Raw genomic sequence first — 14,831 nt, 5'->3', positions numbered from 1 at the left:
TTTTTACTTCTCAGTTGAAGCTTGGATTAAATAATTATGTTGAGTGACTTTTCTTACCAATGTACATGTACAGCGATGTAAAACATGTTGAGCGCATAAAAACACGCTAACGTTAGCAACAACAGTCCCGGTACAGACACCAGAGCTAAGGTTAGCTACAACAGTCCAGGTAGTGACACAAGAGCAAACGTTAGCTACAACAGTCCTGGTCACGACACCGGACCTAACGTTAGCAACAACAGTCCCGGTACAGACACCAGAGCTAACGTTAGCTACAACAGTCCCGTGTAAACAAACCGTGTACTGTAGTCCGTTAGGCCACAACAGACTACAAATGTTGAATTTTGTACTTTTAGGTTGTACGCGGCGAATGTAGTAAACATAGAAAAATACAGTACAGCTATGAAAAATAAACATTTTGCCTTTTAACTTCACTTGTATGTCTTCATTGATTCAGTTGTCAAACAATTATTTGAATTAAAGACCGTCGTCATATATGGCTATAATAATGGTGTGGGAACGAATGGGGATTTAATTTAAATTGTTTTCCCATTTGTGTGGACTAAGAACTAATAACACTACTTTAGTATAGTGAAAACCAACAATTAGGGTTTAAGAAATTCTTTCAGGGAAGAAACACTGACAATTTGTCGTTTGAGAATTAATCCGTTTTAATAAGCTCACCAAAACCAAGACATATGCATGTTACATGTTGTACCCTAGTATATATGAGGATGTATTTTGACAGTGACAGTGTTAAAGATGAGAACAAGTTCCTTTTTACGCATATGAAAATGAAAAATAAAGATGGATTCTTGAGTCTTGATGTCGTTTTCTCACAGTTTGGACTTGTGAGGCTGAGGTCCCAGCCACTTCTCTCCTGAAACACAGAGAGCGGGAGGTACAGATATCAGCCTGCTAAGCAGATACAGAGCTACACACAAAAAACAAACATAAAAAGAAAACAGTCTCACCAATGCAGTGAGCCATGAGCTCAAATCTGTCAGATCCAAAAAACATCTCTGGCTTCCCATCAACGTGACACACGAACATTGGGAAACCAAAGGCCTGTGAGGAAGAATGAGGAGAGATTTGGTTTTTAATGCTCTATATCTCTGGTCTCTCTGTTCAGACGAAGAGAAAAGCTCACCCCGTTGTCAAGAGCCTCCTGAGTTGAGTTTTTCAGTTTGTCTTTGATCTTCTTTGAGGTGTAACTCTCCAGCAGGTCCTTAATTTCACCATCGGACAGACCTGCCGACTTGGCTGCCTGGAATAAAAAGACCATGTTTCAACGACATACGAAAAAAAACACTAGGGATGAAAGTTCCAATGTTAGTAACCTGATGATCAGATGGAACTTTGACTACAGTTACATTGGTGGAAAAAAACCCTCAATGTATTGTCGTGTCTATAGTATCTCAATATATCGTATCACTGTCTGTGCATTATGATACATATCGTATATATTTAGATTCTGGCTAATACACTTCAGGAAATTTGCTAAATGCTAACAGGCTCTTTGAGTCCCGGTACCTCAGAGAGAGATGCCGGTTCAGTGATGTCTTTATCCCGATTCCAGATTCTCATCCACAGCTCCCTGGACACCTGCTCCACCTTTTTGTCTCCATCCTTCTCCTGCTCTTGTACTGCTGTCAAAAACCGCATTGCGGACAAGCTACCTGGAAAATCAAGGCAGAAACTGTGTATGATTTTCTTCAAACTAACTCTCAGGTGATTTTCTAAATTTGTGCCAGTAATGTGTGATGGTAGCAGAAGAGTTTAGCTTTTATTATAACGGCAAAAAAAAAAAAAAAAGATGTGTGATGGTAGCAGAAGAGTTTTCAAGTTAGCTTTTATTATAACAGCAAAAAAAAAACTATTTTCCTGCATTGGTCTGAAGTATCTTGAAAGTCACATCTCAAACAACTTCTTGAACGTTCTTCCACTTCCTGATGTTTAAACCGTATGTACCTTTTCGGAACATGACCTCAAAGGGGTCAGAAGGAAAGGTCATTGGAACATCAAAATATGTTGCCAGGCGTTGCACATCTTTGACCATATAATTAGCTTTGTTTGGAACCGTGGCAGGAGGCTTGTTGTCTGTCAGGGCAGATAAGCAGGACATACGTTGGAGCAGTAGAAAAAAAGCTGACCATTCACTGATTTACAGTGAGTCTGGTGTGACCTGCTCCCTGCATGACTCCACCCAGTAAGGCAGGACGTAGTTTGACGTCTACGTTCCACACGTTTCTGTAACGACACATGACCTGCAAAAAAGAGATGATCAGGGTTTAAGTTTGTTTTTAATCTGTGATGCTATTACATATTAGGACTAGATAGTTTTTTACAACGCCTGCAGTACTAAAAAAAGTTGTAAATTCACGAAAATAACCTCATAATAGCCCGCCTGCAGTACTTTCGCAGACACTCAACTAAAGAAAAAAAGTCGTAAATTCACGAAAATAACCTCATAATATAATATGTAAATTGGAAATTTATAGGAAAAAATTGAAACATTATGGGAATGAAGTTGTACATCTACGATAATAAAGTTCATGTACATGTTTGAATCTTATATCTGCAAAATGACAAAATATTTACTCACAGGTAACTGGAAATTTAATTTAAATATAAATAAATGAATTAAAATTAAAATTCCTTAAAATTGCTGTCAATGTTTTCTATTTATTTCGACAATTTCTAAAGTCACCTTCTGAAACATACAGTACCTTCTGGTGGTTTGAAGAACCCGGAAATTTGAGTGAACTCTATTTGAGTGAATATTTCAAGCAAGAAAATAACGAGGCCACAGTAATATTTTAACGAGGATTTAAGTATCGTGACATTACTGTATACTTTACGGTTAGATCTGTTTAACTGGGAAGTTGTATTTTTCTTTACGACACTTCCACTCGTATTACATTCATTAGGAAATATTACGACTTTATTGTCACAAACGTAATAAACGATCTTATGTTCATAAAGTTACGACTTTATCCTTGTAATTTCGTGTTTTCTTCTCACTTGTTATGACCCTTATTTCCGTCGTCGTGATCGTGACAGTGAAGGTGACTTTTTATGAAAATGTACAAACCTCAAAGCTAAGCCAGGAGTACGGAGAAACCACATCGTAGAAGAGCTCTATCACCTTTCTGGAGGTCATCTTGTTCTGTTACTTTTGCTCAACACTTTTGTTTAATGTCCGAAGTTCACGTAGTTCATAAAGGACCCGGATATAATTATAGTTCTGATGTTTATCCGAAGTTGTTTGGCTAACTTGACACAGAGGTGCTCGGAGTCCGTTCTCCAGCGGTTTTATTGTCAAGTCAGATGAGCCTAAAGTCTGTTCTATTATTTTATTAAATCAAACACAATCAGGTTAGGTTTTAGTTTATATATTCTGTTTATTAATAGTAGCCACAATTAGCATTAGAAGCCTTCAAGACAATGTTTCTTCTGATTATTATTGAAAAAAAAAACAAACAAAACACGGCGTACTGGTGTACTGCACCACCTACTGGACTGGAGTGTTACAGCGATGTAAAGTTGCACTTCCTAGTGCGGTTAAATCTGGTTTAAAAAGTTTAAATTAAGTATTGATTTTATTTATTATAAAAGTATTTATTTATTTGTATTCAATTTCGCACTGTATTAACACATGTGAGATGTTAATTATTTTAAAGTCATATTTCAATAATTATATTCAATCATGTCTAACAAGAAAGGAGTAAAAGCAGACGATTTTAGAGTTTATTCTCATATTTAACGCAGAATAACAACTGTTTACAAGTCAATCATTGATTTAATCATCACTACCATCGTCACTATATTTTTAAAATATAATATAATTTATTTTTAAAGGCTGACACTTGTTCTTGTGTAACATCTACAAAAATCTACAAAATCTACAGATGTCTTTCTACGGCTCCTCTTGAGGACTTGCTTGATCTTTGACTTCAGTGGAACCCAGACTTTCAGGTAGACTTCCTGGAGATTTGTCACTGTAAACCAGAGAAAACAGTACCGTTTGATGAGAATCATCTCATTTTCCAGTCACTTACTGAAATAGTTCTTCACCTGCTCAGAGGTCTTACCTTTCTCCATCTTTCTGTGTCTGTGAGGAAAGTTCAACAATATGAATATGACAGGTTTGGGTTTAGTCCAACCACCTTTATCTAATGATAATCTTTTTCTTCGTACCTTTGGCTTCTGCGGCGCACCCCCACTCATCTTCTTGGGTGCCCCCAGCATGTCCAAAGAATGGCTGCGTACTCTGATCGCTCTCTACAAAGATTAATGAGAAAAGTTCAACATAATCAGTGCAGTTGTTTTTGTTTAACTTTAACAAAGAGAGCGCGTGAAATTCACCTTGAAATTCTCAATGAAGCCTCCGCTCCCTTCAGACGCTGCACGTACGCTGTCAGAGCAGGACAGAGCAGACAGTGACGAGTCTCCCATCATGCACTGGGAGCGCGTGGAGAGTTCAGCCTGCAGAGTCTCCAGGAGCAACGAGCGTGTCCGGAGCTAGAGAAGGATTTAAGACAGGACAAGAATTTAAAATTGTATAATAAACAAGTGAGATATAAAATATAAAATGATTCACTTCTGTACCTCTAACCTGCTGAAACACTCGGCTTTATAGCAGGAAATCTCTGCATTGATGAGTTTGGTCAGAAGAAACTGTCGCAGGAGGGACGGCTGGAAACAACATTAATAATTTCCCATCGTTTAAATAATAAAAGTACATTGTATTATGAAAATTAAATATTTATTTTAATTATTAATTAGAAAAAGTAATGCAAATGGATCTTAAATCTGCAAAATGACAAAATATTTACTCACAGGTAACTGGAAAAATTAATTTAATTTAAATTTTCAGTACCTTCTGGTGGGTCGATTCTGGCCTGCGAGCCACATTTTTAAGACCCCTGCTATATTTATTATTATTATTTTTGTCAAATGTTATGTAATGTATTTTTCTTATGAATTGTTAAAAGTAAAAAAAAACACTCCCTTTGTGAAACATTAGTTTGTGTTAGGAAACAGTAAGGTAGTTTTATTTTTATTTTTTTTCCCCTTACATCAGTGAAGACCGGAGGATCTGGGATGACTGGACCAAACGGAGGAACATCGTCCCTGGCTGTGACTGACACCTAGGGAATTTTAAAAAAAATTTTTAAATCAAGTCTCCATCCTTGATTTTAATGAATTTTAATACATTGAGTTTCCACTAGAGGGTAGAATCGTGTTCATTAATTGTTCCAAGACCCATTTAAAAACAAAAAAAAAATATCTGAAGGTTAGACATGTCCTAAGGACCTACTTGGTGACCGGGACCAGGAACCCACAACCACATGTCTGGTCTCCAGTCACCTGATATGCAGCTCCACCTGCGTCCTCCTCCGACTGAATCCTCCTCACCACCAGGAAACAGTGCAGGAACTGAGACTTGATGATGTCAGAGAAGAACGGAGTTTGTCCCTCCTGGTAGATCAGAGCGACGATGTCGTTACCGATGTGCCTTTTTCTCTGTAACTGATGAAAAAAAAAAAAATCAGTGATTGTTTGAAAAGTGATGTCAAAGGGATCACACCCTCCACCCCACCCCCCCATCCCCCTGGTGACAACCTGCTGTGGGTCGCCCTCTGTGAAAGGCAGCTTGGTTGCGACATGGAACATGATTTCTCTTCCCTGAAACGAAGTGAAAACGGCTTCACTTCCTGTCTGGCCGTGTGACACGTCCAGCCCTCCCCTGAACCTAACGAAGGAGCATCAGGATGAAAATGAATCTGCTCTTCTGTCTGCCTGAAGGACAGCAGTTAGAACTCGGTTCTTCACCTGGTGAAGCCCTGCAGCAGAACTGTTTCACCCAGAATGGAGAGGAACTCCTTGAAGTCGTCGCTCTCGTGGTTGTTGCTCAGGATCTCCTCCTCACTGAGCTACAGACAGACAGATGGCGTCTGATGAAGGGTGGTTAGAGTGCGGCGCCGTGTTGTGTTGATTTGAATCAACATGTAAACAAAGTGTTTACTCTTACCTGGCCTTCCCGTTGGTACAAGATTCCAAACTTGAAGTTTAGCGACACCCGGTGTTCGTCAAATGCTGTTATGAGCTCTGGAGCCTTGAAATTCAGAGAAGAAAAAATGTAACGTATTTTTTCATTGACTCGTGTTAAACATGTCAGTAGGACTCTACCTTGAGAAAACTGACGGGTTCAAACTTTGAGACGGTCACTTTGTCACAGAGCATCTGGGGGGGAAAGATTTTTTTTAGAATTCCCTGAACTCAATAAACTTTTACAGACTGTGTAAATGTAACGACTCCTTAACGTATTAATAAATGTTTCCACAATTGATTATTATTTATTGTAAAAAAAAAAATGCAAAAAACTTGGTGGGCCACGTTTGTCCCCCGGGCCTTGAGTTTGACACATGTTTTACATGTTCTAAACCAGTTGACTCAAACTGTGACCTGTGGAAGAGAATCGTATTGTGTGAGTGTGTGTGGTTTGAGAATTTAAAAAAAGTACCAGTTGAAGTATTACTTCATTGTACACAAATACAGCAAATATCTTGGAAACTGGGAATGTTTCTTGGCATCTTGTCAAATCACTGCCTTGGTGAATTTGAGGTACCTTTGCCAACTCAACAGACGAGGGGATGACAGGGAACAGACACAGAGAGAAATGTCCATGAAGAGAGGATTCCTTTAATCTGGGGACAGAAGAATAGAACAGTTACAACAGCACATCTACATTTTCTGCCTTAGTTTAACATCGGGAAATTATCGACTGAAATTTGCAAATTTGAAATACCAATGTGAAAATGTGTTTTTTTTTTTTTACTAATCCATTGATACCTGTGATTTATTAGATTCAAATTTTGATTTTTTTATTCGAGGAGCAGTGACTCTGACTTGGTTTTGCAGATACCTGTGATTTCATCAGATTCAAATTTGGACTTTTTTCATATGAGGAGCAGTGACTCTGACTTGGTTTTGTTGGATTTTTTTTTATTATTGTTTCACTACAGTTGATTTGCACCAAATGAAAACATCCTGGAACTTTGACCTTAGAATCAGCCGCAGCTTCTTCTCCTCCTCCTCCAGACACACTGAGAGAACCAGTGGACCCAGCGATGGATCGATGGCTGTGAATGAATGATGGTACTGGAAAAGACAGGCGACCCCGTCAGACATTTACAAACATTTACAGCGGTTCTCAAACTAGGGTATGTGGTACTTGGACACCAGCTGGTGGTCCGTAGGAGAGTCTGACTTAAATTAAGGAACGAACACTGAGGTCCAGGCTCCTAACATCCTTTTTTTTCTGGTTCGTCATTGGAACCAGAGTTTGTCCACCAGGTCTACGTACCCGTGTGCAGAAGACCTGTCTGTAGACTGTGGCCTCTCTGTCTCTTTCCATTATGTCGTAGTTGTCCAGATCGGGGCTTTGGCCTGGAGAGGTGGGGCTCACACTAACGAGCCCCCCATCCAGCGGGGGCTGTATCCAGTAGCCCCCAGTCTCTGACGGGACAATGAGCGGCCAACCTCCCCCTGCTGTCAAAAACTGGGACTGAAACAGAAACAACACTGATGAGGCGCGGACTTGTGTTGTTGTTATGGGGAACAACATTTGGATGATCGTGAAAAGGTCAGGGGTCAACTCAGGCCGACCGGGAACCAGACTAACCTTCAGAGGGAGAGGGAACTCACAGCGCTGCTCGTTGATCCGACTGCCCTGATGGACGAGAGCGGCATTGACGATCAGAACCGTCCGACATCAACAGACACCAAAAAAACTGCGGAGGACGGGACCAAACACGCAGCGACTCACCTGCAGCTTCTCGATGATTTCAAACAGCTCTGTCTCCTGACGGAGGAGGAGACGCAGAGAAGAAGAGGAACAGGATGAGTCACACACACACGACAACAACAACGTCGGAACACTTGAGGTGGACCTCAGTGGATCGTCAGAACACTTGAGGTGGACCTCAGTGGATCACAGCGGATTTATCACCTTCAGGTTACCGCCGTCAGACTGGACGGATCGGCTGTCCCCGGCAGGAGAGTCCAGGATGTCCAGGATGTTGTCTCCTGCAGGCTGCGCTCTGCTGCGGCAACAGGTTATCGTACGCAACAACAGCAACAACAGCAACAATAAAGGCAACTCAGTGTTTCCCTGCATCAAGGAATAAATGATTGAATGAAGTAAATAATAACTATTTCTCACCTCTTCTCATCCCCGCACGAGAATCTGTCCACACTGTCAACAAGTAGAGTGAAAGTACGTAAAATGAGAAGTGCTCACCGAGTAACATGTACGAAGGAATCAGAATTACAAGGAGTTGTACAGACATGACATGCTGCGCGTGTTTTTTCATATTAAATATATATATATATATATTAAATATATATTTCTAGTATATATACACGTGCATACTCACCCTCCATATGCCCCAAAAGTGAAACTTCTCTTCCTGGTGAAGGACATGTTATTTCTCGTCTCCCGTTCCGTGGCTGTGGTGTCAGAGTCAGTGTGACATGTCAGTTTGTTGCTAAGTCAATCAGGGTTGGCTGTGGTTGAATTAACTCACTCTATCATTCTGCCACTCCTCCTCTACCCTGCCCCCCCCCTGCCCTCCTGCCCCCCTGCCTTCCCCTCATTTAAGCTTCCCCTTCCTGCCCACTGTTGTGCTCTGAGCCAGGCTGACAGGCAGCCTTAACCCACTCCTGGTCTCAGGTGTCCAGTCCATCACAACAGCACGGGCAGCAGACGCCGTCAGGCTGCATCGTCGGCGTCACGTACGGCCGACACATGCTGCGGTGTCACAGACAGACGGAGCTGAAAAGAAATTTTAAAAATGATATAAATAAAGTCAGAAACGTTCAGGCAGTTACCCTTTGAGTCGGTGAAAAGCATCAATTATTAACAGCCCACACAGTGAGGGTGAGGAAACAGGCAGCAGGGGAGGCTGAAGCAGCCTGGGAAGTGAAGAAAGACACAAACAGAGGGAGGGTGAGGGTGGAGGAGGGTGAGGGGGGAGGGGATCGGGAGGGGGGGGGGGTAGGAAGTGAAACCAATCATATTATTTCTTTCTTATCAACTGGAAAAACAAGTCATTTAAGATGGACATTAATGGCTTTGTTTATTGATAATATCATTTAGTTCAGTAAAACTGGACCTTTTCAGTCCACAGATAGATTTTTAGTGTTGGTATTTGGTACTAAATAAACTTTGCTGTAGTTTTAATTTAAGAATATGTTAAAAAAATTAAACACTATTGATCTTTTGTGTAATTCAACAAAAGGCTGAACACTCAAATGTCCAATTATTTTGACCTTTAATTTGACTTTGAGTTATGTTGAAGTCATTTTGTCTAAGCAGACAAGATCACACAGGCCCACTATGTAAAACGTTCAAAAAACTATATTTAAAAAAAAAAAATTCTCACGTTGAATACAAATCTTTTACTTCATTATTAGTTTCAACCAACTTAAACATTTACAAAATCGGTAATGATAAATCAAATGTTTTACATTTACAACTATGTATTTCAAATGAACTTGTCCTCTCCCTGAACACTTGCTGAGGTGAAGTTTAGACACGGTTTTCTTTCTGTTTGTCGGGTTTTCTAATAATAATTAACATTTGTTGTTTCAATTTCAAATACTCGTATTAAATTTGTTTTGCTGATTTTTTTTACTGTAGGAGGTAGCTACCTCAAAGAAGCCAGTCTATTGGTTAATCCACACGTCAGTTCCCTCGTTGTCTGCTGTCATTGGTCTAGTTGAGCACAATCCCCGCCTCCTTTTTGATTGTCCATTCCTAGTAGGCGCGGAAGTTGTTTCGCGGTGTAAAGAGGCGATGTCAATTTATGTGAAATAGTAAAAGACACGCCGACTGTTACTGTCCGGGTCTGGACGTTTTCGTGTTTGGCTGCAGAATCAGAAAAACGGTAAGAAAACGGAGCAGGAAAAACACACTTTATTGTTTTTAACAAAAGGTAAACACGAGTGAAGGTTAGCACGGGCTAGCAGGTTAGCATCGGTATTTAGCCATTACTTTTACCTGCAGCTGTAGCAAAAACTTGGTAACAACAGTAAAAACTACACTTTAAGCGTTTTTTTGGGGGGGTCGTGATGCTGACTGTACACGCGAGTAAATATAAACACACGCGAGCGCGATAGTCCATAAACTACTACAAATACTGTTACAGTGGAGCAGAGAGAATGTTATCGAGAGAGGACTTGATGCTTCAACCTGTCTCCCCCTGTTGTCATCGAAGGCCATGCGTCACGTGACTTGTCCCCATGTCCACTGTGTGTGTGTGTGTGTGTGTCAAGGTAAGATGTTGGAGTGCGGGATGCTGGAGCGGGACCGTCAGACTCTGAAGAGAAGATCGGCCTCTCTGCTCAAACACCTGATGGTGGACGAGATGCTGCTCATGCTGCTGCAGGCTGAGGACATTCTCACCGGGAACATGGCAGAGAGCATCATGGTAGGACGATTTATTTATTGCCCTGTCCCCTCCACCTCAGTCTCCTGTCTTTTGGACAGCGTTACTGTCTCCACCTCTGCCTCAGTCCCCTGTCTTTTGGACAGCGTTACTGTCTCTATAACAGGGTGGTCCAACATATGGCTCGCCAGATGGTTTGATGGGCGTCAGCAGGAGTTTAGAAATTGTGTAATTAATTGTAAGACATAATGGATATAATGGAGGGACAAGGTTAACATTATTTATTAGAGGTTTGTAATGAATTATGTAACATTAGCTTTGAAGCTCATTGTGGATAAAATGTATTTTTAATGTATAATGTCTGGAATTAATTCATGGAAATTATTCCTTAAATCACCTTCTAAATATCACAAATATCACCTAATGTGATTTCCTAGTATATTTGCTGTAATTATCTTTCTCACAGACTTAGAAACCTGAAATTTCATGATGTAATATTGAGAAAATTATCATTCATGTCACTTGACACTATGATATATTTATGTAAATTTAAGAAGATAATAATCTGAATCCAAACAAAAAAAGTGTTGTTCAAATGATGACACATTTGTTTCTGCTGTGTAAAGTAAATATGTTGAGATTGTGACGTGAAATTCCAGGTTTCCACAGTTTGATCATCGTGGAATTACCATCACACCATGTCATCTTGTTAGCTGAACCTGATTTTCTGATCTACTTCCTTCTCTTCCAGGCTGAACCAACGTCACAGAAGAGGAGCTGGCATTTGCTCCAGATCTTACCGAAGCGGGGGCCCGGAGCCTTCAGCTGCTTCTGTGCAGCTCTGCGAGAAACGAATCAGCAGTTTCTGAGTGACATGCTCACACAGTGTCCAGAAAGAGATGGTGTGGAGAGACACATGAAGGTAGATGGAAATGTTAACATCAGGTGTCACGTCACGGCTCACAGAATTTACACCGTTTGACCAGGTTTCGTCAGGATAACTGTTGACATTAATGGTGTCAGTCGCATTTTTATTCACCGTAATTTAAAATACACTGAATTTAAAGGATTGTAATCAATATTATTTTTGCTAAATTGGTAAATATTGATTTTCTAGTAAGTAATAACTGTAATATTTTTCCTTACGTGACTTTTCGATAGATTATTTTGTTGGTTAATTTAATTTTTTTTAAAAATATTATCTATCTATTATTATCTTTTTTTATAGTTTTACAGTCTCAAAAAGTGAATGTTCTACTAATTGTTACATTTGGATTTTTTTTAATCAATTATTTTCTCTTTTGATGTTTTTTTTTAGCAATTATTATCTTCTTATCTTCTTCTCTTTGCATAGTTACATTGTTACTGATGGTCTGTGCTGGTTTTTTGTTGTTTTTTTTCACCTGGAGAAAATCAAACTTTAGAACTGTGATAGTGAAGAGCATCAGGCTGTGTTGAGACACCTGGGCGTCATCCACAGGGACAGTCTGAGTCAAAACACTCTGATAAATGATACGAGTGGAAGCAGAGACGAGCAGAAACAAACCGCCATCGAATTTCAGCATTTATGTCACTGTCTGGGTTCATTTCAGAGGCTGTCGGACTCTTCTCTGCCGCTCTCCACCCCGGAGGAAGCCGCAGCCAAACGAGCAAGAACGCAAGGTGAGTCAGACTGGTGCAGCGTGATCTGCATTCAGATCACAGCACGCTGCCTTGTGTTTGTGTGTGTCTTTTTTATCATTCACCTGTCGACTCTGTGGCTCCTGAGAGTCGACCGTGGTTTTAGCAAAAAAAAAGTTACGGCTGTAACAGTCCGGCTGTGAGCGGCAGACCTGTGTGAGTTTTCTGTTGTATTATGTTGTCACTGAGTGTAGGTAGGTGTCTCCTGTTCTGTGTGGAGACCACGCCCGAGGCTGACTCATGTGCAGCCATAAAACACAGAGTGTGTGATCACACCCCCGGTGCCGGCGGGAAAAATCATTCATGTCAGGGTTTCTGTTGTTCTGTTGTTTGTATTTGTAACACGTAAAAACTGGGTTTCATGTTGTTGATTATGAAAAAAAAAATCACAATCACGATGATGTCAGTCAGTATTGAAATAATGAATATTTAAATTTGTTTAGTCATTGACTCTGAGAACACATCACATTTACTGCACGTAAATAATCATTTTTCCTTTTATCATTAATACAAAAATTATATGTAATTCCAATTATTGTAAAATAAAAAAATGAACAAAAAGAAAAAAAAACGAGATTAAAATGTCTTTTAAAAGTTTTTTCCAGAATCTCCTGAAATCAATTATTACATTACAATTAATTATCAAATGACTAAAAAATAAAATACATTGTAAATAAATTCTTCCAGGGTGTAAAAAAATATCGATTCACTGGAATATCATGATATTTCGTTTCACAATCGGCCCGGTCTGTCTATGACCAACCGTCTGTTGTTTGTCTTCTGTAGAGTCCATGGAGTTCAGTCTGGACGCCGACAGTCCCATCAAATCGCCCGTGCTCCCGTGCTCTGCAGACTTTTACCATTCTCACTGCCAGAAGGTAAAAACAAAAGACGCTTTTTTTAAATTCACACCAAATCTTTCCTTTTTTAAATCTTTAACTGGTGGAGAAATACAACTCAGGAAAGTACTACAGTACACAATGATTGACGGTTCTACTGGTAATGAGTCAGTAGGGGGCAGTAAATGCACACACATGTCTCATTCACAGCCTCCTTCCTTCATTCCTGCACTTTTCCTTTTAATGGACGTTGTCTCTGTCCTCGGCCCAGGCTTACAGCATGACCTCATCACCCCGGGGCCTCGCCTTAGTGATCAGTAACGTGACCTTTGACCCCTCTGTTACTACCGAACTTGATACCAGGAAGGGAGGAGAGGTGGACAACGAGGTCCTCAGGAAGGTCTTCACAGAACTGGACTACCTGGTGTCTCTTCACGTCGACCTCACCGCTGAGGTAACGCACGTTTTTGTTGGGCTTGTCATGAACAGATGACGTATAAACATCAGGTTCTCGTCTCTCGTCCATCTCCGCATTTTTACTTCCATTCTTCTGGTTTCAGGCCATGAAGTCGTGCATTGAGAGTTTCAGCCGACGGCCGGACCACCGGGCGGTGGACAGCTGCGTGGTGTGTCTGCTTTCCCATGGAGTGGAGGGCGCCGTGTACGGCACCGATGGACAACTGCTGCAGGTCTGTGTGTCTGGTTACTGTCAACGTTAACTGATTGTTTCAGATAAACCACAAAGCATCATGGGAAGTTCACCTCCCAAGTATGCAGCACCTGTGAGGTTTTCCTGGAGAATATGGAGAAGTGGACTGAATCTAATATAAACGTATAAAACTGATAAAATTCAAACAGTTCTGACTAAGTTTAGACCAAATCCAAATCGACTCTGATTGAAAAGAAAAAATCAGAAAATTTGTTTTCTTTCTTGTTGATGAGATAAAAACTATCTTTATGATTTAGAACAGATTAAAAAACCTGTGAGGTGTTTGGGCTCAGTCATGATTTAAGGTCATGTCAATATTTATGATTGGATATTTCAGACCAGTGACTGGTTTCTGTGATTGTTTCCAGCTGGACTGGGTGTTTAAGGCTTTTGACAACGCACACTGTCCACTGCTACAGAACAAACCAAAGATGTTCTTCATTCAGGCCTGCAGGGGAGGTAAGGAGCCGCGAAGACTCCGCAGAGAGTCCGCTTCAACGACTCAAAGATTCAGAACTTTAAAATGAAAGAACGTCCATCGATGAAAGTCACAGTTACTGCGGTTTAGATGACACCATACGATGTCGTCGACGACAGATGTCAAAAAAAAAAACGTCCTCAAACCCAGACCGGGACACAGTCCAGTCTGTCCACGGTCCGTGTCCTCAGTCATGTCCCCGTAACAACAGTCGGAGCATGTAATCAATCAGTGACATAACAGCTCTCAGCTAATTAGTCAGTCTGTGCAGTGATGGGGTCGCGACCTGACTTCACCGCTGATGATGCTCCTGACAAATCCTCAGACCCCTCGGGGGGGCAAATCCTAATTACTGTTTCCTTTCGACGCTACAGGTGCCGGGGCATTTAGATGTGTCTGCTCTGATATTAAATCTGTGATCAGGGTGTAATTGCTTATGAAAATCCCTGATCACGTGCACAGATAGAAGTTTCTCATTTTAAATGTAAATAGATGTTGATCAGGTGGACACATTTGTGGAGAAAACTTAAAATAATTTAAATTTTTACCCTCATTCAAAGGTTATTGACATCATGTAACACTGTTCACACCTTTGATCAACATCACCGTCAGACTGTTGGCAGACGTGCTCCTCTTATGACATTACAGGGAGGCAGCTGTGGGGGGGG

General features: G+C 40.7%; 3 protein-coding genes and 1 long non-coding RNA gene across 8 annotated transcripts in view; 1 reads left to right on the top strand and 3 right to left on the bottom strand.

The window, feature by feature from the left end:
• Window positions 1-646: 646 nt before the first annotated feature.
• LOC103387930 (glutathione S-transferase kappa 1) lies at window positions 647-3,460 on the bottom strand. Its single transcript, XM_008322737.2, has 7 exons — window positions 3,095-3,460; window positions 2,186-2,267; window positions 1,972-2,100; window positions 1,534-1,679; window positions 1,151-1,267; window positions 975-1,068; window positions 647-880 (listed from the first exon to the last, which is right to left on the bottom strand). Exons 1-7 carry the CDS (start codon window positions 3,161-3,163, stop codon window positions 837-839), a joined length of 681 nt encoding a protein of 226 aa, XP_008320959.1. The 5' UTR covers window positions 3,164-3,460; the 3' UTR covers window positions 647-836.
• On the bottom strand, window positions 2,301-3,088 carry LOC112487954 (uncharacterized). Its single transcript, XR_003051549.1, has 2 exons — window positions 2,468-3,088; window positions 2,301-2,392 (listed from the first exon to the last, which is right to left on the bottom strand). It is a non-coding gene; the product is annotated as an uncharacterized LOC112487954 (long non-coding RNA).
• On the bottom strand, window positions 3,306-8,636 carry rap1gapl (RAP1 GTPase activating protein-like). Of its 3 annotated transcripts, none has more exons than XM_025061720.1 (19): window positions 8,445-8,634; window positions 8,231-8,263; window positions 8,018-8,111; window positions 7,835-7,870; window positions 7,691-7,738; window positions 7,373-7,573; window positions 7,070-7,167; window positions 6,635-6,713; window positions 6,196-6,249; window positions 6,038-6,121; window positions 5,839-5,939; window positions 5,629-5,758; window positions 5,374-5,535; window positions 5,082-5,153; window positions 4,612-4,698; window positions 4,369-4,524; window positions 4,201-4,284; window positions 4,095-4,114; window positions 3,306-4,001 (listed from the first exon to the last, which is right to left on the bottom strand). In XM_025061720.1, exons 1-19 carry the CDS (start codon window positions 8,489-8,491, stop codon window positions 3,920-3,922), a joined length of 1,668 nt encoding a protein of 555 aa, XP_024917488.1. In that variant the 5' UTR covers window positions 8,492-8,634; the 3' UTR covers window positions 3,306-3,919. The 3 variants fall into 3 exon arrangements, 2 of the variants coding, with proteins under 2 accessions (XP_024917488.1, XP_024917489.1); XM_025061721.1 differs by having other exon boundaries at window positions 8,018-8,108; XR_003051548.1 differs by lacking the exons at window positions 3,306-4,001; window positions 4,095-4,114 and having other exon boundaries at window positions 4,619-4,698; window positions 8,445-8,636.
• A 1,171-nt stretch (window positions 8,637-9,807) lies between these two features.
• casp2 (caspase 2, apoptosis-related cysteine peptidase) overlaps window positions 9,808-14,831 on the top strand; it is an 8,354-nt gene continuing 3,330 nt past the window's right edge. For 2 of the 3 annotated variants that reach the window (XM_008322739.3, XM_008322738.3), the window contains exons 1-8: window positions 9,808-9,956; window positions 10,345-10,499; window positions 11,209-11,379; window positions 12,050-12,119; window positions 12,924-13,015; window positions 13,248-13,430; window positions 13,537-13,665; window positions 14,054-14,144. In XM_008322739.3, coding sequence (XP_008320961.1) covers window positions 10,350-10,499; window positions 11,209-11,379; window positions 12,050-12,119; window positions 12,924-13,015; window positions 13,248-13,430; window positions 13,537-13,665; window positions 14,054-14,144 — 886 coding nt within the window. In that variant the 5' untranslated portion in view covers window positions 9,808-9,956; window positions 10,345-10,349. The remainder of the gene's footprint in view (window positions 9,957-10,344; window positions 10,500-11,208; window positions 11,380-12,049; window positions 12,120-12,923; window positions 13,016-13,247; window positions 13,431-13,536; window positions 13,666-14,053; window positions 14,145-14,831) is intronic. The other variant, XM_017037600.2, reaches the window with a different exon arrangement.

This window comes from Cynoglossus semilaevis, chromosome 13 (assembly GCF_000523025.1).
Source record: "Cynoglossus semilaevis isolate Cse_v1.0 chromosome 13, Cse_v1.0, whole genome shotgun sequence".
Taxonomy (NCBI): Eukaryota; Metazoa; Chordata; class Actinopteri; order Pleuronectiformes; family Cynoglossidae; genus Cynoglossus; species Cynoglossus semilaevis.
Note: the sequence above shows the minus strand (reverse complement) of the source record. Positions and strands in the feature narration are given on the sequence as shown.